The following is a 27829-nucleotide window of genomic DNA, read 5'->3' as shown; positions in this document are numbered from 1 at the left end:
GGAAGGTGGGATAACCAGAGTTATACAGACTTTCAACTTTATGGAGATATGGATAATGTGTTGATTGAGGATTCTGGTAGTGTTTGCCGCAGGCCTGGTTGGCTTTGCTGATGCTGGAATCAATTTCTTCAAAGACCCATTGCTCGAGATGATGCTTCCCAAGTATTTGAAATGGTTTACATTTGTCAGCTGGGTGTCACCAGTAGTGATTCTCTGGGGTTGGTATTTGGCAAAGGCTAGTAAAGTCACTATGAATAATTTACAAAATAAAAAGGGGGCACATAAACTAACAAACCAACGTACAGTCTTGAAGGCATGTAAAGCTTCTTTGAGTTATTTGTAGGATACAAAATATATAAATACATACATAATACATGGGAAGCCTGAATTTGATTGGGGTACAGGATTATTTATTTATTTATTTATTTATTGATTGATTGATTTGATTTGTATGCCACCCCTCTCCGAAGACTCGGGGTGGCTCACAATAACAATAAAATAGTATACAATAAACAAATCTAATATTTAAAAAATATCTAAAAACCCATTTAAAAAAAAAAACATACAGCACAAGCATACCATACATAAACTATATAGGCCTGGGGGAGATGTCTCAGTTTCCCCATGCCTGAGGGTAGAGGTGGGTTTTAAGATGTTTACGAAAGGCAAGGAGGGTGGGGGCAATCCTAATCTCCAGGAGGAGTTGGTTCCAGAGGGTCGGGGCCGCCACAGAGAAGGCTCTTCCCCTGGGTCCCACCAGACAACATTGTTTAGTCGACAGGACCCGGAGAAGGCCAACTCTGTGGGACCTAACCGAAGCACCAGGATAGAGGATAAACCCCTGTCCCGGGCCCGCCAGAGATCATCCATCAACGCGACCCAAGCAGTTTCCGTGCTGTAGCTGGGCCTGAATCCTGACTGCTGAGGGCCTAGATCATCGGCTTCTTCCAAGGACAGCTGGAGCGCAACCATCTTCTCAACAACCTTCCCCATAAAGGGAAGGTTGGAGAATGGACGATAGTTGTTGAGAATGGCTGGGTCCAGGGAAGGCTTCTTGAGGAGGGGGCGCACAAGTGCCTCCTTGTAGGGATACGGAAAGGAGCCCCTCCCCAAAGAAGCGTTGACAATTTCCTGGACCCAGCTCCATGTCACCTCTCAACTGGCTGAAACCAACCAAGAGGGACACGGATCCAGTAGACAGGTGGCGGAACTCACAGCTCCAATGGCCTTGTCCACTTCATCAGGTGTCACCAGATCAAACTCTTCCCAGACAGATGGACAAGTACAGGCCCCAGTCACCTCCACTGACTCATTCTCAGTCGACTCTGTCATCCAATCGGAGTCGAAGTCCGCCCGGATCCGAGCGACTTTATCAGTGAAAAATGTAGCCCTTGATTAACTGGAAACATCTGATGGGTCATGGCTGGAACAGCAGCAGTTTGAAAGTAAGTCTGTGAGAGAGGAACGGCGGGGGCAGGAGGAGGAGGAACAGGAGGACAGATAGAAGCAGGAGCCACATTCAAAGGTTGACCCGAGGCACCCCAATTATCGGAATCTGCCAGGGCCAAATTGTGGGATTCCATTAACACTGAATCTGCTTGATCAGAAGGGGAATGGGTTTCTTGGTCTGCATGGCTACCTTGGATGCCTTGTCACATATTTTTGTCAAGCCCTTATGCATTCTGGTCTCAGATTTATTAGTAGCCTTGGTTATTTTAGACCTGATCTCCTTTGCTTTAAAGGCCCTTTTTCTAGAGTGCGCAAAGGAGAACTTCACATTACTGGGGCCGGGGGAAGGAGAGTCCCCTTTGGGAACTAATACTGGGGCCCCAGAATCCAGGTTCTGTAATCCTTTTTTTTTTTTTTATAATTTTATTTATTGATTTTTAACATTTTAAAATCACACAACATAAAACAGTGCGTAGTGAAATGTGAATTGTGCCCACCACCCCGACATACACACATTCCCCACCACCAAATTGGGGGTATTTCTTTTTTAATCCACTTAACCCAAGAGCAATATATCTGTCTACATATTATAGAGTGATTCTAGTTTATTTCTTGTAGCTTGGTCTCGGATTCTGCTCGTCATATATCGTCTTACCTTGTCCCACCGTCCCATCAGCCGTCCCAAATCAGTTTCATTATCCAAATTTATCCTTTTTTCCATAATTTCAAATTGAATATGATCCACCATGTACCTATACCAATTTTGCATTGTCCATTTTGTCGCATCCTTCCAACCCAAAACTATTACTGCCTGAGCACTTTCTATTGCTGCTTTTTTTATTTCTCTAAATTCTCCCATCGCATTGCTTTTTACTAGTACTGCCATTTCCTTAGTGATTGTCCATTGTATATTTAACATTCCATTGATATCCTCTTTCACTTTTTGCCAAAATTCCTGCACTATCGGGCATTCCCAAAACATATGCATAAACACTCCTTTATCTTGACAGCCATGCCAACAATTCCCCCTGACATTCTGCTGAAAATGTGCAAATTGAACGGGAGTAAAATACCACTTATGTAATATTTTCCTTCTCATTTCCCTAATTCTTGTATTTTTAATTTTCCTTATATCTTCTACTATATTTTCCATTTCTTGTACCTCTACTAATATCTCATTTTGCCACCATTTAGTCAATCCATCAATCGTGTCCCCATCTGACTGCACTAGCAGTTTGTATATATTAGTTGCTTGCGCCTTTATCCCCTCACTTTTTTCTCGTATTATTTTCTCTAACCCTGTCTCCTCCCGCCATAATACTTCTTTATTCTCCCTTTCATTTAGATATTTACATATTGCATTTATTTGTAGCCACCTTCCCTTACCTAACCACCATTCTATACGGTTTCTGTAATCCTGGAGTTGACATGACAGGCTAGAAATAGTAGGCCCAGACAAAATGGCGGCTTAGCTACTAAAATGGCTGCTGGGCAAAATGGTGGGAGGCCTGGTAGCTATTAGGTAGGCCTTAGTGACTGGCACTCCCTGTTAAATAAGCGCCATTTATTTGCTCACTTTCTCACTCGCTTTGTGATTAAAAGGCAGTTTTGGCTTAGCCGCTTTCTGTGCCTGTCTAGTTTGTTTGTTTGTTTACTTACTTACTTACTTACTTAATTACTTACTTACTTCAAAACGGCAAGCCACGCTGCCACCAGAGCCGATCAGCTGAGAAGTGCTGAAATGGCAAGGAGCCCCGGGCGATCATGATTGCAAAAAAAATATCGCCGAAAACTGACTTTTGAGCCGATGCTCGCTTTGGCGACTCCGTTCGCCGGGATTAATAACCTACGGGAAGGGTTTGTTTGTGGTGTAAAATACCTCTCCCGCTCGGTAGCTTAAGGCTCCTGAGGAAGAAAAGCGGCGGCTGAACTTTTCTTTTTTAAGCGGCAAGGGTCTGAGCTGGACGAGCTTGTAGGGAGGACTCTCCGCGTCCACTGAATGCCTTCCTGAGGCAGCGGCTCAAAAGGTAGGAGCACAAGGGGAGGATTTTTTTTTTTTAAGTGTTATTTATGGGAAGAAAATAATGAATTTACCCGAAGGGTACGAAAAGAAGGAGAAAGGAAAGGTAAATAGACACACAGTCAGTGAGTTGACCACACAATCCTGCTGAGGACTGAGGAAAAAAGCGGGAAGACTGACAGAATTTGAGCTTTTATAACATGGGCTCAGTCCTGATTGGTTGACGGACGGAGGTCAACCCACTGACTGTGGACTACTCCAATGATTGGAGAAACAGTTCTATGCATAATTTTATGTACTTAATGTAGCAAACAAATCACCATGAGTAAGCATTGTTGTTCAAATTATTTTGTTCAAATTCCAACTATCTATAGACTAGAAATTGCTTTTCTATATAAAGTTGAAGGTTGTATTAACTATTCCTCATGTTTTCTGACTTTCTGGGCCTAGTAAATTACAATTAGTACAGCCTTGCCTTCCAAGGAGAAATCTTACCTTAAGAATCCCATATACTACCAGGAGGGGAATGATTTGACTGTCTAAATATAAATAGTTTAAATATAAATACTTGTGATTTGATGTTTTTAAAAATATAATATGACGATTATTAATTTTGTTGAAAATTAATTACATTCAATAGGTCTGTAATGACATAATTTAAAAACACAATTGTATCACTACTCTGATACTGGCATACGTAACACGTGTTAAGCAACTTTAGAAGAATCTCAAAAAATCACTTAGACCTTATGTATGTATTAGAACTAAGGTAATCACTAGATCTCCAAATATTCCATTAGTAAGAGAATGCGCACATATAAACACACATATGTTAAAAGTAGTTTTTACATTTAATTTTTAAAGTGTAAGCAAATGCAGAATATAGATGAGCAATAAACAAGATACAGAATCTATTAATCTTTTTTTAAAAAAACCCTAGAAACTCAACATTTTATTGCAGCAACGAAAATAGAACTTAGAAATTTAAATTAATAGTACACCTATAAATAGGTATTAAATATACCATAATCATTTATTTAATTTATATAATTTAATATGTATAATTTATATAAGAATATAATGTATTCTTTCATTTATCCAAAACAATTTATCCTTTGATTTCCTTGTTAAATAATTAATCTGAATGAAATAATATAGAGGACTCAAGGTAACAGTATTAATCACTTTCATTTTCTTTAATTTATCAATACTTGCAGAAAATACCTGTAACTGATATACTTTTCAAACAGAGCATTTCTTTGGGGTAAAAAATACCAATAAAATTGTAGGACATAATTGTTACAAAGATGGAGAATAAAATACAGTTTGGTAACAACTGATTTTTACCTTCAGTACTTAAGCCGGGACTTGAAGTGAATTTTGCTACATCGACAATCTTGACAGCAAACTGTTGCCCAGTTTCTCTGTTGATACATCGCCGCACAACACTAAATGGACCCCTAAAACGAACAACATTGATCAATTAATATAAACTTCAAAGATCCTCTTTTTCCCCTTACAACTTTATTTTTCATTGAATTGGCATTTCAAGAGGTATAAATTATAACAAAAGAATTTTGTTTTGTTAAACTTTTATTGAGTGAATTAAAGCCCTTTAATGATCTTTGCTTTTAAAATAAATGAAAAACCCATATAGTTGGCATTTTAATCCTACCCTACTTTGCAATGTGTCAGCAACCGAGCAAATACTTTAAATAAGGTTTTTTTTCAAGAAAATGACATAATTCATCTATTTAACTATAAGGTGGAATTTCATGAAAACAGTCATATGAGGAAGATATAAATCAGATCAATAGAATTAAAAATGAGATTGCTGCAAATTATAAATGTATAACATTCTGATTAGGGATCACTTCTAGTGGGGAATTGATGTCTTGAGCAATTCCTTCAGAACTGGAGATGAAGGAACAATTGATTTGGGGCTCAAGCACTTGAAGAATTCTCCAGAATCAAAAGGAATCCCAGAAATTGATGTATTTATCTTCCATACAACTGTTCCTTGAAAGAAGATTTTAAAGGAATCTTTTTACAATCAGCTGGTGAGTCAAATGGCCGAGAGGCAGATTCTTACAGCAACTTCAAAGCTGTAGCACAGCAGAAGAAAAACAGACATTACTATTGACATCCCATTTCTAAATCACTTCATTATAATGTATTGTTATTTCAGTTTAAGAGAAATATAATCAACATTTCCTTTTGGAGATTTTCAGTATTTTCAGTATTATAGTTTAGTATTATTTTCAGTATTATAGAAAAGCTGACATGGATATTGTGAGTTGTTTGTCTAGCAAAAAGGTGACACAGGTTTGGATTATCAGTTGTTTTCTAAAGAAAAAAAAAGATGATTACAGTTTATTTTTTGGTGAATCTGTGTTTATGGTACTAGATCTTGGAATTTTTTAGTGTAAACTTTTGTAGGAACATTATATTTTTTCTATTGATCCCTTTGCTGACTAACGCAGATTTACAAATAAAAGCAATGGGAGAAGTTTCCTTTCAATTCCCCCTTCCTTTATTCTATTTGCAGTGAGGCTGTTAACTGCAATTCATATTCTGAACATTAGAGTATGATATTAACTATGGCTATGAAAAGAGCACAATTTTGTAGGTATTTGGAGCACAATATTTGCAAGAAACCATATAAGAAAAAAAGGATGCAAATTATTTGAAATGTAAAACTTTCAGTGGAGAATTTATATTAATAGGTTTGAAAAAGACTAATGGAGTTGTTTTGTATTTTAAACTACAACTGAAACCAGAAGTTTCCTTCTCTTGTGAGTATGGTGCAAGTAGAGTAGCTGGAAGGGACCTTGGAGGTCTTGTAGTCCAGCTCCCAGGAGAACCTATACCAGTGATGGTGAACCTTTTTCCCTCGGGTGCCAAAAGAGCATGTGCATATGCTATCACGCATGCGTGAGTGCCCACACCCATAATTCAAAGTCTGGGGAGGGTGAAAACAGCTTTCTCTGCCCCCCGGAGATCCTCTGGAGGCCGGAAACGGCCTGTTTCCCAACTTCTGGTGGGGCCAGTAGGCTTCTGTTTTATTCTTCCCATGCTCCAAAGGCTTTCTTGGAGCTGGGGGAGGGTAAAAATGCCCTCCCCCACTTCCCCAGTGGCTCTCTGGAAGCCAAAAACGCCCTCCCAGAGCCTCTGTGTGAGCCAAAAATCAGCTGACTGGCACACCTATGCACATTGGAGCTGAGCTAGGACAAGGGCTCGTGTGCCTGCAGATATGGCTCCCCGTGCCACCTGTGGCACCCGTGCCATAGGTTCACCATCACTGACCTATACCATTTGATAAATGACTATTTAGTCTCTTCTTAAAAACCTCCAGTGATGAAGCGTTCATGATTTTTGAAGACAAGCTGTTCCACTAGTTAACTGTCTTCACTCTCAGGAAGTTTCTCCTTAATCCCAATTTGCTTCTCTCTTTGATTAGTTTCCAACCATTTCTTTGGAGAACAATTTGACCTCTTTTTCTTTGTGGCACCCCGTCACATACTGGAATACTGTTATCATGTAACCCCTAATTTTTCTTTTCTTTAGACTAGGCCAGTGGTTCCCAATCTTTTTTTTTGACCATGCCCCACCTAAGCATCTCTAAAATCCTGACACACACACACACACACACACACACACACTCTTGACATATAATTCTTACTATTCAAAAAGTGAACTCCTACTCACCTGGAGGAAGCCTAAAAGGCCATTAACATGGTTTAAACAAAGTTCCAAAGAACATAGCATCCATGAAGAGAAAAATAAAAGAACAAAAGACAGAAGTACTGAGGAACTTTAAAAATGATAGTATGAAGGGATACTATACTAGGATCACCTGAAAAGGTTATAGAATGCTGTACAATCAGCCCAGAAATGTATTAACAACGGAGATCAGAGCAGCAAAAAGGAACTACTGTACTCAGAAGAGCTAAAGAATCAGTTCTCAACAAATGAACCAACAAAAATATGGAAAACTCTCAAAAACCTCACTGGATACAGCAAACCACTCTCCCAAGCTGAAGGACATCAGCAACTGGTAGATGACCTGAATGTGTTCTACTGCAGGTTTGGAAAGAAACTACAGCCACCTATTTCCACAACCTCCATCCCAGACACAACAACAAAAGCCAAATGTCCTACAACTGAATCCATCCAATTGGGTTTACAACCCCTGGTGATCACAGAAAAGGAAGTACAAGATCTATTTCACAGACAGAAGCCTGGAAAAGCATCAGGCAGCCCTGACAAGATAACTCCTTCTTGCTTAAAAGTCTGTGCTGACCAATTGACCCCCATCTTCACCCAAATCTTCAACAAATCACTAGAGATGTGCTATGTTCCTTCCTGATTGAAACACTCTACTATCATCCCAGTGCCAAAGAAGCCCCCCATCAAGGAACTAAATAACTAAAAACCAGTTGCTGTAACATCTGTAGTTATGAAAACCTTTATTAAAATTTAATTTATTGATTTATTGAAAGGGGAACGGGGGACAGGGAGTACAAAAAATAGGAAGGAGCGGGGAGAAGGGAGTACAAAAAATAAGAGGGATGGGAAAAGGAAAAGTATACATATCCAATTAGCCTCTCTAGTATATATAACTTATTGTATATTGGTTCATAGTATTAGACTAAACCTATTCGTATTACATTCATCATTTACAGTTGGAATGAACAGAGACATATGTCCGAATATAATCCATACCTTATGTTACTTAATGTTTGTCGATTGGACTATAAATAGCCTTATTGCATTCAAAGTTTTAAACTGTATAATTTTTTATCTAATACATATTATAATTTGAAGTGGGATTAGTAAAGTATTATAGTTATTAGTAGATATGTGAAGAGGTGGGAGTTGGGTGGGGAAGGGACAGGTAATGGACGGGGAAGGGTAGTACCTGCAGAAATAGCAGGCGTTGGTGTTTAGTGACTTGTTTGTGGTGCGTGATGAATGTAGGAGATAGAGATAAATCGAAGTTGGTTTGTTAGTATTTATGCACGTATATCAGTAGGATTAAACCCAGAGTGTCTAGAAATCAATATTTTCAATTGTATGTTAGTGTTATTGGTTTTCTTTTTTGGTGTTTAATTTAAGATTTTGTTAATAGGTATTGGATAAAAGGTGGGTAGTTTGGTCGTTATTTTTTGCTTTGTTGTTTTTAATTTTAGGTAGCCATCGAAACCACTTCTCCCAGGCCTTATAAAACTCAAAATCGTTTTTGTTTTGTAGTTCCATCGTCATTTTAGACAGCTCTGCGCATTCCATAATTTTGGTGATGATGGTTAAAGTCGTTGGGATAGTATCCTGTTTCCAGTGTTGGGCATATGCTATTCTGGCTGGGGTTAATATTTGTGTAATGAGGTATCTGTCTTCTTTTGTAATTTTTTGGCAGAAAATGCCTAGGAGGAATAATTCTGGTTTAATTATAATCGTTATCAATATGGCTTGGTCTATTAGTCTTTTGATATCTGCCCAAAATTTTATGGCGTATGTACATGTCCACCACAAATGATAGTAGGTTCCTCGTTTCTTTTTACATTTCCAACATAGAGGAGATATGTTGGGGTACATATTTGAAAGTCTAGCCGGCGGCAAATGCCACCTATAAATCATTTTAAATAAGTTCTCTTTGTAAGATGTCGCGAGTGTTAATTTGTAATTGGTTGTGTATAATTTTTCCCATTCTGGGAGGTTTATTATATATCCAAAGTTTTGTACCCATGCAATCATGCATCCTTTAACTTGTTCCTCTATTGTATCTTGTCTTAATAGGTAACTGTATAGTTTGGATATCATTTTTTGATTGGGTCCGAATAGTATTTCATCTATAGGATTATTGTGTTGAAAGCCAAAAGTATTCTTATGTTGTTTATATTTAGTGTTTATCTGCATGTATGTGAGCCAGTTTAAAGTTATTCCATTTTCTTCTAATTGCTGTTTAGTGAGGATATTATCATTGGGGTCAAGTAATTTGGAGTAAGTTATAATTTTGGGTGAGGAAAGGACGATCGGATAGATGAGGGATTCATCGGGAGATATCCATTTCGGGATCGCTGTACAGTAATTTTTTTTTAATCTGGTGCCATGTTGATATTAAAGCATTTCTTGCATGGTGTTTTTTAAACTAATTTGGAATTTTGCTCAATTCCATTGTTAAAAATGAGTGCCACCCCGACTGTAAATCGAATATTTCTAAGGTAAGTAATCGTATGTTGAAGAGTCATCCAGTCTTTAATTTTGGTTAAGATAGTTGCTTGATAGTATAAATAGAAATTTGGGAGGCCAAAGCCTCCTCTAGATCTTTGATCTTGTAAATTTTTTAGTTTTATTCTTACCTTTTTTTTGACCAGATAAATCTTTTAATTATTTTGTGTAAGTGTTCAAAGAATGATTTATTCAATTTGATTGGGGCTACCTGGAATAAATATATATAGCTAGGGAGTATGTCTGATTTAATTGCGGCAATCTTGCCCATCAGGGACAGTTTTAGCTTTGTCCATCTCTCTAAGACTTTTTGTTTATATGTGTTAATTTGTCAAAATTGTCTTTTTTAAAACTACTACAATTCTCTGAGATCCAAATACCAAGATATTTAATTTTTTAAACTATTTTTAAGTTTAGAGTTTGTTCGAGTAAGGTGTTTTGATCTTTTGTTATATTTTTAGTTATAATTTTAGTTTTGTCTAAATAAGACAAAACTAAAATTTGTCTAAATAAGACCACTTATTTCTCCGAATTTATGAAGTTTTTCCATTAGAATGTGAGCTGATTTAAGTGGGTCCTGAATTATGAATACAATATCATCCGCGAATGCTTGTAATTTGAAATGTTCCTTTTTAATTTTAATTCTGTTTAGTTGTGTGCTGTTTCTTATATTTTTAAAGAGTGTTTCTATTGCAAGTATAAAAATTAAGGGTGCTAGAGGGCATCCCTGGCGTACACCTCTTTTTTCTTCTGTGGTGCATTTATTGAAAAGTATTTTGGCTGATTGTTGTGAGTAAATGGATTTGATTAGGTTAAGAAAATTATCTCCAAATTTCATGAAATCAATTTGTGCTATGAAGTACAGTAGTACCCTAGATACGAGCATAATTCGTTCCATAAGGGAGCTTGTATCTCGAGGTACTCGTATCTGGAACAAGTTGTTTTTCCCCTCCAAGATAACCAAAAGCAAGGATTCTTGCGCCACCTAGTGGACGCTCGGCTCATATCCCGAATTTCAGCTTGGAACTAGAGCAGAAATGTCTCTCCCCTCCTAGCTCGTATCTTGAAATGCTCGCATGTAGAGCAGCTCGTATCTAGAGGTACTACTGTATTCCCAATATAGGGAATTGAAGGCCTTTTTTAAATCTATGAATATGAGGGCTATTGGTTTATCAGAGGTTTTTTTGTAGTATTCTAAGGTGTTAAGTATGGTCCATGTGTTATTTCTAATATTTCTTGCCGGTAAGAAACCATTTTGATCTGAGTGGATAATGTTGTTCAAAATCTTTTTAAAGCGTTCTGCGATTATTGTTGAAAATATTTTATAGTCAGTATTTAATAATGAAATGGGTCTGTAGTTTTCCAGATATTTTCTGTCTTTATTTTCTTTCGGTATAATGGTTATATAGGCTTCGGACCATGTTTTGGGGGGTTTGCCTTGTATTAGGGCTTCATTATCAATTTTTAACATAATTGGTTCTAACAGCTCATGATGATGTTTGTAAAATTCTGTGGGAATACCATCAGGTCCCGGGGTTTTATTGTTGTGTTGTTTCGCAATAGCAAATTGGATTTCTGTTGGGGTGATATTCTTGTTTAGTCTGATGTTTTCTTCCTTTGGAGTCACTAGGGTTTCGTTTTGGAGTAAATATTCTTGGATTGCACAGTTATCTATTGTGTCTGTATCATATAGTTCTTGATAAAATTGTTTTATTATGTTCTTTTCCCCCCTCTGTGTTTGTTTTTAATGTGCCCAAATTATCGTAAATGGATTCTATCATTTTTTCAGTCTTTTGTTGTGCTAATATTTAAAGGCAAGCCAGTGGCCCGGTTTATTCGCTGATTCAAAATTTATCTGTTTTAGTGTTTTAATTTTAGCAGTGAGTTGGTGTTGACTTTCTAAGTTTATTTCGTGTCTTATAGATTTGATTTCTAATATGGCCATTGTGTTATCTGGGTGTTCTTGGAGAGTCTTTTCTGTGGCCTGAAGTTTTGTATTAAGGTTATTAAGTTTTTCTTTTTTTTGTTTTCTGGCATTCGTTGAGTATGAAATGTATATTCCTCGTATGTATGCTTTCATTGTATCCCAAACAATCTGCAGGGATGTATCTCCATTATAGTTGATCTTGAGAAATGTTGGTATTTCATTTTCTATGTGATTTTTAAATTGTTCTTCGTTTATAGTAGATTGGTTCATGGTCCATCTTTGCTGTATTGTAATGTTAGAGTTTTTGAGAGTTAAGAGTATGGGATTGTGATCTGCCCAAGAACCAGGTAAAATCTGTATTTCTTTTATCTGGTTTATGATATAAGAATTAGACCAAGCCATATCGATACGTGACCATGATTTGTGTGGATGTGAAAAGAAGGTATATTGTGTTTTCTCAGGGTGGAGTGTTCTCCTTATATCTTTAAGTATGAATTCATATGCTGTCAAATGTAGTTGGGGGATTTTTTCTTAGATGGGATTGTTTAGTGTTCTTATAGTCTTTTCTTTTATCTTGTTTGGCATTGAAGTCGCCTATAATAATAAAATTAGATAGGTTCATTTCCTCTATTTTTTAATGTAGTTTTGTGAAGAAAGTAGATTGTTTAGTAATGGGTGCATATATTCTATTACTGTTAATTGCTCTTTCCTAGTTGTTATCTGAACCATTAATATTTGACCATCTGGATCATCGTAAATGAGATGTGGTGCGTATTGAGGTTTGATGTACATAGCTATCCCTCTTCTTTTAACTGGTGCTGAGGCAGTAAAGAGTTCGCCAAGGCCTGGGAGAAGTAGTAGCGAGGTATCTTTTTTTGTAATATGTGTCTCCTGTAGACACGTTATATAAAAATTATGGGATAAGAGTTTATGAAATATTTTCCCCCTTTTCCGTCTGAGTTTAATCCGTGTAAGTTGGTTGAAAATATGACAAAGTCATTTTCTTGGTTTGAAGTCGGTAGTTTGTTGTGTATTTTATTTTCTTGCTTCCGCCTTTGCTCTTGTGATAGGTCCCTGTCTTTCATGCTTGTCTTGCGTTTGTTGCAAATCATCTGCCTGGGCTTAACTCAGGTCACCTTCTCTGTCCTATAGATTGTCCTCTGAACTTAGCTCTTCTGTAGTTGTTATATCCTTGCTATCTTTTTCTTTTGTAAATCTATCTTCTAGAGGTTTTAGGCGCTCTTCGTAGAATTCTTTTGCATCTTTTGGGGTGTTAATTTTATATTTCTTGTCGAATAAAGTCACCAATATTCCTTCGGGAATCAACCATTTAAATGTGATTTTGTTTTTATTTAATTTATTTGTCAGAAATTGATAAGGTTTGCGTTTTTCTCTTACGTGTCTGGGAATCTGCTTACCTGAACGCCTCTTCTCGTACGCTGAGCGGGTACAGCAGTCATGTGGGTTGCTCGCTGTCCAATCCGTATAGGACTGAGCCTTGTCTTTAAAAAGCTTGCTGGATCCGCCCCTTTCCCAGAATTCACGAATCTGTAGACTTAGGCTCAAAAGTGGTGGATCGAATGATGCTCTCCTTATTAGGAAGAAATAGGTTAAAGGGTATAACCATAGTTAGAAGGAAAGTTAGGGAGGGAAGTGACTGCTGTACCCGCTCAGCATACGAGAAGAGGCGTTCAGGTAAACAATCAACGCCTATTCTCCGTACTGAAAGAGCGGATCCAGCAGTCATGTGGGACATACCCAATAGATGTGTCCCTAGGGAGAGATTAGTTGGCTATCGTGAGAGATAACAGATTGAAGGACTCTTCTGCCAAAGGCAGCATCCGCTGAAGCATAAGAGTCAATTTTGTAGTGCCTTATAAAGGAATTTGGAGAGGCCCAAGTGGTTGCTTTGCAGACTTTCTCCAATGGAGCTTGAGTTGCCCATGCAGCTGATGTGGCTGCACTTCTTGTGGAATGTGCTGTGATACCTCTTGGTACACTTGGTACACTGACTCGTATGCCTTTGAGATTGTCCCTCGAATCCAACAGCCTAATAGAGTTGAGGATTCCCTGGATCCCAGGGATCTGGGGTGGTAGGCTACGAATAAGGCTTCGGACCTACGAATAGGTCTTGTTCGTTGGATGTAGATCCGCAGAGCTCTGGTGAGTTCTAGGGTGTGCCATCTGATGGAGAGATTATGGCTCTGATTGGAGTAGAATGAAGGCAACACAATGTCCTGGGATCTGTGAAACATGGAGCTGACCTTTGGGAGAAAGGTAGGGTCCAGGCGAAGGACTACTTTGTCCGTATGGAACTGGCATAGGTCCTGCTGGATGGAGAGGGCCGCCAGGTCTTAAATGCGTTGGGCAGACATGATTGCCACCAGAAAGGCTATCTTGTAAGATAGGTACCTGAAGGATGATGACCTTAGGGGCTCATATGGCGCTTGAGTGAGAGAATGCAGAACCCGAAGTAGGTCCCAGGATGGATATCTGTGGACAGTGGGAGGCCTGAGGTTTGAGATGCCTCTTAGAAATTCTTATATCTCAGGGAAGGAACGAAGTGGTTGTCTGCGTGGCCCTGCCAGGACCGAAGATAAGGCCGCTAGATGACGTTGAATGGTGCTGGTTGAAAGGCCTTGATGAAAACCTTTCATGAGGAAGGATACAATTCTGTGAATGGGAATACACAGAGGTGAGAGACCTTCCTGTGTGCACCACTGGTGAAATTTAGACCAGGTATGGTCGTAGATCCTGTTGGTAGAGACTCTTCTGGATTTGAGGATTACTTCTACAGTATCCGGGTCATAACCCCAAAGGCCTAGGTCACGCCAGATAACAGCCAAGTGGTGAGGTGGAACCACTCTGGGTCTAGATGTTGAGACTCCCTGTTGCAACATATCCTCTGAAATGGGGAGTCGCCAGGGGTCCTGGACGGACAGCTGCTGCAGGTCTGCGAACCAGGGACGGCGAGGCCAGTGAGGGGCTATCAGAATCACCTGGGCCTTCTCGAGGATGACCTTGTGGATTGCGTCTGGAAGAATTGGTATTGGAGGAAATGCATAAAGCAGAACTCGAGGCCAAGGAGTTCTGAGTGCATTTGTTGCCTCCACTCCCGAGAATGGGTACCTGGAATAGAACCAAGGGAGTTGAGCATTGGTCACGGTCGCAAATAGGTCTAGTGATGGGTGACCGAATCTGAGGCAGATCTATTGGAATAGGTCCGGATGAAGGCTCCACTCTCCTGGATTTATTTATTAGATTTGTATGCCGCCCCTCTCCGCAGACTCGGGGCGGCTCACAACATAATAAAAACAGTTTGTAACAAATCTAATAATTTACAATATAAAATATTAAAAACACCCATTATTAAACAAACATACACACAAGCATACCATACATAAATTGTATAGGCCCGGGGGAGATATCTCAGTTCCCCCATGCCTGATGACAAAGGTGGGTTTTAAGGAGTTTGCGAAAGGCGAGGAGGGTAGGGGCAGTTCTAATCTCTGGGGGGAGCTGGTTCCAGAGAGTCAGGGCCACCACAGAGAAGGCTCTTCCCCTGGGGCCCGCCAACCGACATTGTTTAGTTGACGGGACCCGGAGAAGGCCCACTCTGTAGGACCTAATCGGTCGCTGGGATTCGTGCGGCAGAAGGCGGTCTCGGAGATATTCTGGTCCAATGCCAAGGTCCAATGAATTGTGACCGGAAATTGATCGGCAACCAATGCAGACTGTAGAGCGTTGGTGTGACATGGGCATACCTAGGGAAACCCATGACTGCTCTCGCAGCTGCATTCTGCACGATCTGAAGTTTCCGAACACTTTTCAAAGGTAGCCCCATGTAGAGAGCATTACAGTAGTCGAACCTCGAGGTGATGAGGGCATGAGTGACTTTGAGTAGTGAGTCCCGGTCCAAATAGGGCCGCAACTGGTGCACCAGGCGAACCTGGGCAAACGCCCCCCTCGCCACAGCTGAAAGATGGTTCTCTAATGTGAGCTGTGGATCGAGGAGGACGCCCAAGTTGCGGACCCTCTCCGAGGGGTCAATAATTCCCCCCCAGGGTGATGGACGGACAGGTGGGATTGTCCTTGGGATCCAGAGTTGACCGGGAAAGCCAGTCTGCCTGCATGTTGAGGACTCCCGAAATGTGACTGGCCGATAATGATTGAAGATGTTTCTCTGCCCAGAGACCCAGCTTCAGGGTTTCCTGCATCAGGGCCTTGGACCGGGTGCCCCCTTGTCTGCAGATATGACTCTTTGAGGCCATATTGTTCATGAGAATCAGTACGTGTTGATTGATGATGTGCGGTTTGAACTGCTTGAGGGCTAACAACACTGCTCTCAATTCCAGCCAGTTGATGGGTCTGGATGACTTCTCTGCTGACCACATGCCTTGAGCTATCAGACCCCAAGCGTGGGCCCCCCAGCCCGTCACACTGGCATATGTGGTGTTGGTGAACTGGTCTGGAATCCTGAAGGGAGATCCTTTGTCCAGGGCGAGGAGGTCCACCAAGAGAGGGATCTCAATGGGGTGGTCGGGATGGAGATGAGGCGTGCCAAGTTGCTGTTCCCCGATCTCTGGAACGGCAACAGAAGCCATTGGAGATCCCTGGCGTGGAGGCGAGCCCATGGGATAATGTCAATGCAGGACACCATCTTTCCCAGTAGGGAGGACAGGGTGACGATGATAGCCCTTCTTTGAGAGCTAACTTGAGGGATAAGCTCTTTGAGACTGATCTTCCTCTCAAGTAGAAAGGAAGACCTGGGAGAGACCAGAATCTATGATTGCTCCCAAGTGTTGAATAGCGGTGGAAGGCTGGAGCTGACTTTTCTTGAAGTTAATAGAGAAACCATGATCCTGTAGGATAAACATGGCAATTTGGAGGTCTGAACGGGTGCCCTCCTTAGAGAGACCGTGAATTAATATGTCATGCAAATAGCACAAAATATGGATGGGAGTGGCCCAAATATGGGCCGCCAAGGTGCCCGGGAGCTTAGTAAAGACTCGAGGAGCCGAGGACAGACCAAAGGGCATGGCCCTATACTGATAATGCTTGCCCTGGTAGGCGAAGCGAAGGAATTGTCTGTGGCCTTTAACAATAGGAATGTGGAAATAAGCTTCCATAAGATCCAAGGAAGACATGAAGTCTCCAGGGTGAATGGAGGCTAGGATGGATAACAGAGAATGCATCTTAAACTTTCTATATTTTATATATTGATTTAATCTCTTAAGGTCTAGAATGGCCCTCCATCCTCCAGAGGTCTAAGGGACAGTGAAGAGAATGGAGTAGAAGTCGAGACCTCTTTGGGAAAAGGGAACTGGTTGGATAGCCCTGGTGGACAAAAGGTGTTGAATTACTTCCTCCATTCTAAGGCGAGAGGAAGGAGATCTATGGGGTGGACAGGATATGAAGTGCTTAGGGGGCATGGAGATAAACTCTAACTGAAACCCCCATTCCACTGTGGAGATAGCCCAGGGGTCCTTACAGGAACGGCGCCAACTGGAGGCAAACCAGGTCAGACGCCCTCCAATGGGAATAGATTGGAGATTACCATCTGGACTTTCTAGAGGCTCTGGAGGAGGAGGAGCCTCTTTGAAAGCGAGATCCTCTGCCCCATGGGTTCCTGTCTGCTTGGGAGTGAAAATGAGAGGTATACTGACCTGAGTTCCTCTGGAAAGCAAACCCCTGATCTTGTTGACGATTGGAACCTTGAACGGGCTGCTGTGTTTTGATAGCCTTCTTGGTAGTGGGCCCCAGAACTTTCTTTTTATCAGTGGTCTCTGTGAGTAGGGGTCCAAGAGGTTGCCAAATAAAAGATCATGCTTCAAAGGACCCATGGCAAGCTGCCACTTCTGCCTCACTCCCGCCTGCCAAGGGCAAAGCCATAAAAGTCTTCTGGCGGTTGTTGAGGCAGCCACCGACTTTGCTGCAAATCTGGATGATTGCAAAGTGGCGCCTGCTACATATTGGGCTGCTGCAAAAATTTTATTGAAGTCCTGTTGACCCCGTAAGTCGATCTCCCAAAACAAAGTTATTACTCTTTTCCTTAATTAGTTAATACCGCTGATTATATCATTTATAGACTAATTTTAAGATAAATATAGGGAAATTTTGAGAACTTCTAGAGATAACTTTGAGTATGTCAATGAACTTTTCCAAATATCAAAAGAAAGCTACACCTGGAACCCCTCCTATAGTTAATACAAAATCAAGTATAGAAATGGCAACAGTGGAAAAAACATCTCTTCAATCAATACAAGCGTCATTAAATTTAATCCAGGAATTCATGGTACGGAGCCAGGAATCTGTTTCAGCAACTCAAGAAACAATAAAACAAAACCAGGAAGAAACAAATAAGAACTTTGAAAAAATGACAGATAAAATTGAAGGCTTAGAGAACCGAATGGAGAATATACAAGAAATTATTATTAACCATGAACAAAGAATCCAAAAATTAGAGACAGACACAAGAAAAACAGAAGACAAAATAGGAGAAGCAGAGGGAAGATTAAGAGCTGCCAATAAAGAGCTGGAGGCCTTGATTGCAATACTGGAGATGGAGAAATCTGCACAATTCCTGCGCTTCCAAAACATTCCGGAGAATGCAGATGAAGATTTATTTAATAAAATAGCAAAACTAATAAGTGAAAACACAAAAATTGAAATTGAGGAGGTTAAAAAATCATATTGATGAGACATTCAGGATCCAGACAAACTATGCAAAAAACCACAGATTACTGAGAGAAGTTCATGTACGATTTACAAAAAAATCCATAAGAGATGAAATATATAAAACAACAAGAAATGAGAAAATAATCTACCAAGAGAAAGAAATAATTGTTCTCAAATAGATACCCAAAAGGATAAGAGAAAAAAGGAGAGACTATCATTATTTAACGGTGAAGCTTATGAGAAGGGAAATACCATTTCGATGGTTAATCCCAGAAGGACTTTTAATAACTTGGAACGGGAGGAAAATCAAAATTGACTCATTTGAAAAAGCCGATTATTTTATTAGACAACACCTAGAAAAAGAAGGAGACAACAATCCTGACACAGAACATCAAAGCCGGAAAGAAGGAATAGAGGAGAAAAGGACAGAGAGAGAACAGGAAAAGGGGGAAACACAAAAGGAGGAAAGAATTATAACAAGAGCGGTGGCAAAGTGACAGTAGAGGAGGGGGGAGGAGGGGTAAACAGGGAAGAGAAAGAAAAACAAGGAAAAAACACTTAATCTATTTTCAGTAAATATCAACGGATTGAACTCACCCATAAAAAGAAAACAGACAATGACCAAACTACAAGAAGTCCATATAAGAAATCAAGACCGTAAATTGTTAGAAAATAAAAAATTAGGTAAATTATATACAGCATTAACAGATTCAAAAAGAAGGGGCATAGCTGTATATATTAAGGAAAAACTTCAACCTGAAAAAATCTACACAGATAAGGAGGAAAGAATATTAAGTGTAAAGATTAGAATAGGAACCAAAGAAATAGTCCTAATAGTAATTTATGCTACAAACTCAAATCAGAAAGAATTTTATAAAAAAATAGAAGAACATGTAAGACAGATGGAAAGGAAAAATATATGTATTATTGGAGATTATAATGCGGTACATAATATCCAAAAAGATTAGAAAACAATTTTAAAAAATCTAAAGAGAAGTTGAATTTCTTGAGATGAATTGTTGAATTTCTTGAGATGGTGAGAGAATATAGACTTTCAGATATATGGAGGGAGAGACACCCTCAGGATTTAGAATACACCTTTTACTCACCTCCTCAGAAGTCCTGGTCAAAGATAGACATGATTTGGGCAGACAAAGAAATTGGGAAACTCATTCAAGAAATCAAAATAGGACCAAATTTATGGGCGAACCATAATCCAATATCAATAAAAATAAAAGAACCAAGGAAAGAACACCACAGATGGTCCATAAACCAAATATTGATAAAAGAACAAAACTATATTAATTACATTCAACAAGAACCTAAATTATTTTTTCAGGACAATTGGAACAATGACACTACAATTCAGAATATCTGGGATACCACGAAAGCATATATAAGAGGGCTAACAATAGCATATTCAGCCAAAAACAAAAAATCTAAAGATAAAAAATTGAATGAATATAAAAATAGATTAAAATACCTAGAAATAGAAATGCCAAAAGACCTACAAAACAAGAACTTAAGAGAAGAAAAGGATAAAATAATACACAATATCAATCTACTAATACAAGATGAAATCGCTGTTAAACTTAAGATAGCTAAACAACATGAATTTGAAAACGCAAATAAAACAGGTAGATGGCTTGCATAAAAATTAAAAAAATAACAATATATACAAAGATTAGAAGATGAAAATTGAGATAACCAATATACAATGGAAAAGAAAAAGAATATTGCAGTTAAATATTACACAGAATTATACCAAAAAGAAGAGATAAAAGAAGAACAACTAAACACGTACTTAGGAAATGCAAAATTAGAAGAGATATCAGAAGTAGATAGAACAATACTAAACAAGAAAATAATGTTAATAGAATTGGAAAATGCAATATTGAAACAAAAAAACAATAAAACACCAGGCCCAGATGGGATACCAGGGGAATTCTATAAAGAACTAAAAGAAACAATAGGGGAAATATTATTAATTATATTTAATGAAGTCCCAGAACAGAGAATAATACCGACAACATGAACACAGGCGTTAGTAAGTCTAATACCAAAGGATATCTCCAAAAACCCAAACATACAAAACTACGGACCAATATCGCTCCTTAATGTAGATTATAAGATTTTTATGTCAATTATGGCAGATAGAATGAAACTGATTATGAATAAATGGATAAATATTGATCAAAATGGATTTCTGCCAGGAAGATATATAAGAAACAATATAAGAACGATATTGGATGTGTTAGAATTCTACGAGATACATTCCGAAAGACTACTAGCCCTTATGTTTTTAAGACGCCCAGAAAGCATTTGATAATTTGAGATGGGAATTCATATTTGAATTAATACAAAAAATGAAATTTGGCCCTAAATTTACCTGAATGATACAAACAATATACCATACCCAATCTGCAAAAATTATAATTAATGGTGAACTAACGGAACCATTCCAAATTTGGAAAGGGGTACGTCAAGGTTTTCCGCTATCTCCACTTTTATATATATTATCAGTCGAAACAATGTTAAACCAAATAAGAACAAACTGAAAGATTACAGGTTTGAAGGTTAGAAAAGAAGAATTTAAAATACAGGTCTATGCGGACGATTTAGTATTCATTATAGATGATCCAAAAGAAGCAGGTGAACATCTAATGAGAGAAATAAACCAATATGGAGAGGTGGCAGGTTTAAAAATTAATAAACAAAAAACTAAAATCATAACCAAAAACATGAAACCAGAACAAGACCAAGAATTAGAGAGAAATTTAGGAATTCAAACTGTAAAGAAAGTAAAGTATTTAGGCATAACACTAACTAAAAGATGTAGCACAATCAAAAAAGACAATTATGACACATTAATAAAAAAACCCGAAGAATAATTAATCAGATGGAATAAACTGCACATTTCACTTACAGGGAGAATTGATGATTCTACCAAAATTTCTTTATTTATTTCAAACGATCCCAGTAAAATTAAATAATTTTTTAAATATAAAATTAAACAGCACAATCTCCAAATTCATATGGGAAGGGAAAAAACCGAGAGTAAGATTTAAATATTTACAAGATAAAGTCAAACAAGGTGAATTCGGACTTCCAGATTTTGAAAGTTATTATCAAACATCAACATTACTTTGGATAAAAGATTGGATAGAACTTAAAAACCAAAGATTATTAGCTTTAGAAGGACATGATATTTTACAAGGGTGGCATGGATTCCTTTGGAATGAAAAAAACAAAGTCCCAACATATTTTAAAAATCATATAATTAGAGACTCCTTAATGGCAACATGGATAAAGACTAAAAGAGAACACTATGTTAAAATTCCAAGATGGTATTCTAGTATGGAAGCACTTACACATCCAAATACTTTCCAAATCCAAAAACTGGTGAATTATAATCATATATTAGATGAGAAAGGTAATATTAAAACAAGACAACAATTAGAAAAACAAAATATTATTATTGATTGGTGGCCATACACACAAATTCAGGTAAAATGGCATAAAGATAATAAGAAAAATGGAATTCAGGAAAAGGATAGTGTATTAGATAAATTAATATTAGGTCAAGAAATTTTTTTTATAACCAGGCTATATAACTTTTTAATTGAGTATAAAATGGAAACGGAAATAGTTAAAGGAAATATGATTAGTTGGGCTAAAAATGTAGGACATAACATATATTTAGAACAATGGGAATTAATGTGGAAAAATGTTAAAATAACGAAATCTGTTCCATATAAAGAAAATATTCAAAAAATGTTCTACAGATGGCATTTAGCACCAGCGAGACTAGTCAAAATATATCCAAACCTGAAGCCAAATTGCTGGAGGTGTAAAAATAAAAATGGGACCTTCTTTCATTTATGGTGGACATGTCCCCAAATACAAAAGACATGGAAAAAACTCCAAAGATGGATCTTCGAAATTACCACAATTAAACTGATATTAAAACCAGAGACCTTTCTTCGAGGCATAATAAATCAAAAACTTAAAAAAGACTATTATTATTTAATACAACACATGATTCCTGCAATTAGAATTATAATAGCACAAAATTGGAAAAAAGAAGAAACACCATCGGAAAGAGAAATGATTAAAAAAATATACGACTGTGCAGAAATGGACAGATTAACCCAAAACTTAAAAATAAAAAACTATCAAAATACTATGAAATTTGGAAAAAGATTTATGACTGGGTCGAGACAAGGAAAAAAAATAATGGTAGTAAACTAGATGTTATTAAAATCATTCCGAGACACAAAATTAAGATCAAACCAATCTGACTTTAGATTAATTGTATGATAGAACAAATGTGTGACAACCGCTGATGCCATAAGCTGTATATTGATATCAAAAGGGAAAAATAGAACTCTTAGGCTAACAGTTCATTGGGGAGGGAGGGGAAACCAGGGGCAGCTCTGTATAAGGTATTTTAGAATTTAAGTACAATAACTATACAAATAATAATTATACTGTGAAATGATACATTATGTACAATACTATATGCCTGCTCTTTTTAATCTTTGTATTGTAATAAAAATTCATTTCAATAAAAGAAAAATAATCCAATACTAAAAGCAATTAAAAACCCATTATAATAAAAACCAAACATACATACAGTCATACCATGCATAAAATTGTAAAGGCCTAGGGGGAAAGGGTATCTCAATTCCCCCATGCCTGGCAGCAGAGGTGGGTTTTAAGTAGCTTACAAAAGGCAAGGAGGGTGGGGGGCAATTCTAATCTCTGGGGGGAGTTGGTTCCAGAGGGCCGGGGCCGCCACAGAGAAGGCTCTTCCCCTGGGTCCCGCCAAGCGGCATTGTTTAGTTGACGGGACCCAGAGAAGACCCACTCTGTGGGACCTAACTGGTTGCTGGGATTTGTGCAGCAGAAGGCGGTCCCTGAGATAATCTGGTCCGGTGCCATGAAGGGCTTTATAGGTCATAACCAACACTTTGAATTGTGACCGGAAACTGAATGGCAACCAATGCAGACTGCGGAGTGTTGGTGTAACATGGGCATATTTGGAAAAGCCCATGATTGCTCTCGCAGCTGCATTCTGCACGATCTGAAGTTTCCGAACACTTTTCAAAGGTAGCCCCATGTAGAGAGCGTTACAGTAGTCGAGCCTCGAGGTGATGAGGACATAAGTGACTGTGAGCAGTGACTCCCGGTCCAAATAGGGTCGCAACTGGTGCACCAGGCGAACCTGGGCGAACGCCCCCCTCGTCACAGCTGAAAGATGTTTCTCTAATGTGAGCTGTGGATCGAGGAGGACACCCAAGTTGTGAACCCTCTCTGAGGGGGTCAATGATTCTCCCCCCAGGGTAATGGATGGACAGATGGAATTGTCCTTGGGAGGCAAGACCCACAGCCACTCCGTCTTGTCTCGGTTGAGTTTGAGTTTGTTGACACCCATCTAGGCCCCAACAGCCTCTGGGCACCGGCACATCACTTCCACTGCTTTGTTGACTGGACATGGGGTGGAGATGTATAACTGGATATCATCAGCATATTAATGATACCTCACCCCATGCCCTTGGATGATCTCACCCAGCTGTTTCATGTAAATATTAAATAGCAGGGGGGAGAGAACCAACCCCTGAGGCACCCCACAAGGGAGAGACCTAGAGGTCGACCTCTGACCCCCCACTAACACCGACTGCGACTGACCGGAGAGGTAGGAGGAGAACCACTGGAGAACAGTGCCTCCCACTTCCAATCCCCCCAGCTGGCGCAGAAGGATCGAAAGCCGCTGAGAGGTCAAGAAGCACCAGGACAGCGGACAAGCCCCTGTCCCGGGCCCGCCAGAGATCATCCATCAGCACGACCAAAGCAGTTTCCGTGCTGTAGCCAGGCCTGAATCTAGACTGTTGAGGTCCTAGATAATCGGCTTCTTCCAAGGACCGCTGGAGTTGAAGCGCCACCACCTTCTCAACAACCTTCCCCATAAAGGGAAGGTTGGAGACTGGACGGTAGTTATTGAGCACGGCTGGGTCCAGGGAAGGCTTCCTGAGGCGGGGGCACACAAGTGACTCCTTATAAGGAGCCGGAAAGGACCCCTTCACCAAGGAGGCGTTGACAATCTCCTGGACCCAGCTCCGTGTCACCTCTCGACTGGCTGAAAATGGTCTGACCATGACAAAGGCAACACTTCTAAGCCCCTTAGTCTCAGACCATTACTCATTTGCTCAGAGAGGAATACCATGTCGGGTGCGTGCCCCCCCTCGTGAGTCGGACCCTATACTACTTGGGTCAGGTCCATGGCTGCCATGGTGGCCATGAACACCTGTGCCAGTCCAGAGGATTCGCCGAGCGACGGCAGGTTGAGGTCCCCCAAGACAATAAGTCTAGGGAACCCCACCGCCAGCCCGGCTACCTCCTCGAGTAGCACAGGCAGGGCTGTTGACACATAGCTGGGAGGCAGGTACGTGAGCAACAAGCCCACCTGAACCCCTAAGTCCAACTTCACCAGGAGGGACTCGCAACCCGCAATCTCTGGAGCAACGAGTCTATGCAGGCAAAGGCTCTCCCTGGCTATAATAGCCACTCCTCCCCCTCTTCCCTGGGGTCGAGGTTAATGCCATATCTGAAACCCGGCTGGGCAAATTTCAGAGAGGAACTACTCCCTCTGGGCCCAGCCAGGTTTCAGTCACACATGCCAGGTCGGCCTCCTCATCCAGGATTAAATCCCGGATGAGAAGAGCTTTATTTACCACCGACCTGGCATTGAGTAGCAGCAACCTGAGCCCAGGGCCAGAATTACACTTGTCACCAGTATTCTGGGTTGAGCTCACAGAGCCGGAACAAGGAATTGTTATTAAGCAGCGATCCCTCCTTCCCCTGGAACTACATCCTACAATCTTCAATTTCGAAAGACCTATCCTAGGATCCTCTTTGTAGACTTTAGTTCAGCATTCAACACCATCATACCGGACATTGTTTTGCTAAACTAAATCAGTTAGCGGTTACCTGAACACACTTATAACTGGATCACAAGCTTCCTAACAGACAGAAGCAGCAGGTGAAACTAGGCAAAATCACATCAGATATCTGTACAATTAGCACAGCCGCCGCCCCCCCCCCAAGGCTGTGCACTCTCACCACTTCTCTTCCCTCTATATACCAATGACTACATCTCAAATGATCCATCTGTTAAACTACTGAAGTTTGCAGATGATACAACAGTGATTGGTCTCATTCAAGAAAATGATGAAACTGCATACAGATGGGAGGTTGAACAAGTAGCCTCGTAGTGCGACCAGAACAATCTAGAACTGAATACACTCAAAACCATAGAAATGATGGAAAACTTTAAGAAAAACCCTCCCATCCTACCACCGCTCACGATACTAGACAACACAGTATCAACAGTAGAGACCTTCAAATTTCTAGGTTCTATCATATCTCAAGACCTAAAATGGTCAGCTAACATAAAAATGTCATTAAAAAAGCACAACAAATAATGTTCTTTCTGCGCTAACTCAGAAAGCTCAAACTGCCCAAGGAGCTGCTGATACACTTCTATATAGCAGTGTTTTTCAACCAGTGTGCCGCGGAACATGGTCAGGTGTGCCACGAAGAACGAAGCTCAGCTTCCGGTCTCACAACTTTTTTCTGAGGGCGTGAAGAGCAAAAAGTTGTGAGACCGAAAGCTGAGCTTTCTTTGCGTCTTCCAAGTTTTCTGGCAGCTGCAATGCCTCACCCGGCTGGAGCTTCCCTGGCAGCGGCGGCAGGTGAGCTTTGGGGCCCGGCAGGAGGGCGCCGGTAGCAGGAGTGGAGGACACCAGCAGCAGCAGCACCAGGCAGTAGCTGTGGGGCGGCGGCTGCGAGCCGGAGCTCCAGGCCGGAGGCATCGACGGCGGCAGCTGGATGTGTTGCTGGATGCCATACATGCTGGTGCTGCACTGGGCATGGGCGCAGGGCTGGCACTGGCCCACTGGCTGGACCGGGATGGAGGTGCCAGCCCCGTGCCCATGCCCAGTGCAGCATGTACAGCGTCCAGCAACACGTCCAGCCGCCGCCGTCGGTGCCTCCACCCTGGAGCTCCCACTTGCAGCCAACCACCCTGTCGCTGCCCCACGGCTACTGCCCGATGCCGCTGTTGCCGGCATGGTGTACGAGAGAAAGAGAGAGAGGGGGGGAGAGAGAAAGGAAGCAAGAGAAAGAAAGCAAGACAGAGAAATAGAAAAGGCGGGGGGAGAGAGAGAGAAATGAAAGAAAAAAAGGAGAAAATGAGCGTTGACTCATCTGTGTTCCGAAGGGTGAGAAGGTCGGGAGCAGAAGGTTGGTAGAATAATGTCCTGACTCCGATGGAATATCGAATTGATTTTGGGAACAATGGACGTGTCAAGGCGGAGGACTACTTTGTCCTGGTGGAAAAGGCACAGGTCCTCTGTGACAGATAATGCTGCTAACTGAGATATCCGTTTGGCCGTTGTAATAGCAATTAGGAAAGATACCTTGAAGGAAAGATATCGTAGAGAAGCCTCTCATAGAGGCTCATAAGGAGGCTCTGTTAACGAATGCAGCACCTTTGGGGTGCGAGTTGGAAATGCCCCTGAGGAATCTGGATACCAAAGGAACGTGAGCAAGGGATATCCAGTTGTCACAAGCGATGATGGAGGAAAGAGCTGAAGTTTGACGCTTAATGGTATTCGGGGAAAGTCCCTTATCTAGGCCGTGTTTCAGGAATTTGAGGACCTTGGAGAGGGGAATGCGAATTGGAGACAATCCCTGAGACTTGCACCAGGAGCAAAAGGTTTGCCAGGTTGAGGAGTAAATACGCTCCGTGGAAGGTTTGCGAGTCTTATGGATATAATCGATGACATCGTTGTCGAAATCTTGACTCCTCAGGACGCTCCTCTCAAAAGCTTTCGGTAGGAGGTCGGGTCTGCTCCAGTGCGAGGATGAAAGAGCTTACCACGTTTGTCGGGATTCCTCCGGTTCCTGCTTTCCTCATGATTCATCAGGAAAACAGAAACCGGAGGAGTCCCGGCAGATGCGGTGAGCTCTTTCATCTTCGCACTGGAGCAGACCCCGATCTCTGCAGACTGGTCACAGATAGGGGGTGGGCCGGTAGCAGACAGCAGGCGGGCCGGATGCGGCCCGTGGGCTGCCCCTTGCCCAGGTCTGTAATAGAGAGATGATGATTTGGATTAGAGCAGAATGACGGCAATACTATGTCTTGAGGTCTGTAAAACATGAAACTGACTTTTGGTAGAAAGGTCGGGTCTAGGCGAAGGACTACTTTGCCTGGGTGGACCTGGCATAGGTCTTGTCAGGTGGAGAGTGCTGCCAGTTCAGAAATGTGCCTAGCCAAGGTGATTGCCACCAGAAAGGCTACCATGAATGATAGGGAGATAAGCTGCTTGATGCTGATCTTCCTCTCTGTAGAGAGGAAAACTTTAGATTGTCTAGAATCTAAATTGATAGAAGCTATCATTGCTCCCAAGTGCTGGAGGGTAGTAGAGGGATAGAGCTGACTTTTTTTGAGATATATGGAAAAG

At 40.6% G+C, this 27829-nt stretch overlaps 1 protein-coding gene across 4 annotated transcripts in view; it reads right to left on the bottom strand.

Annotated features, from left to right (window-relative positions):
* The window catches only part of CASK (calcium/calmodulin dependent serine protein kinase), a 300775-nt gene that overhangs the window by 244277 nt on the left and 28669 nt on the right, over positions 1-27829 (bottom strand). For all 4 annotated transcript variants that reach the window (XM_070750527.1, XM_070750530.1, XM_070750528.1 and 1 more), the window contains exon 2: positions 4817-4929. In XM_070750527.1, coding sequence (XP_070606628.1) covers positions 4817-4929 — 113 coding nt within the window. The remainder of the gene's footprint in view (positions 1-4816; positions 4930-27829) is intronic.

The sequence above is a fragment of the Erythrolamprus reginae genome, chromosome 4 (genome assembly GCF_031021105.1).
Source record: "Erythrolamprus reginae isolate rEryReg1 chromosome 4, rEryReg1.hap1, whole genome shotgun sequence".
NCBI classification, from domain to species: Eukaryota; Metazoa; Chordata; class Lepidosauria; order Squamata; family Dipsadidae; genus Erythrolamprus; species Erythrolamprus reginae.
Note: the sequence above shows the minus strand (reverse complement) of the source record. Positions and strands in the feature narration are given on the sequence as shown.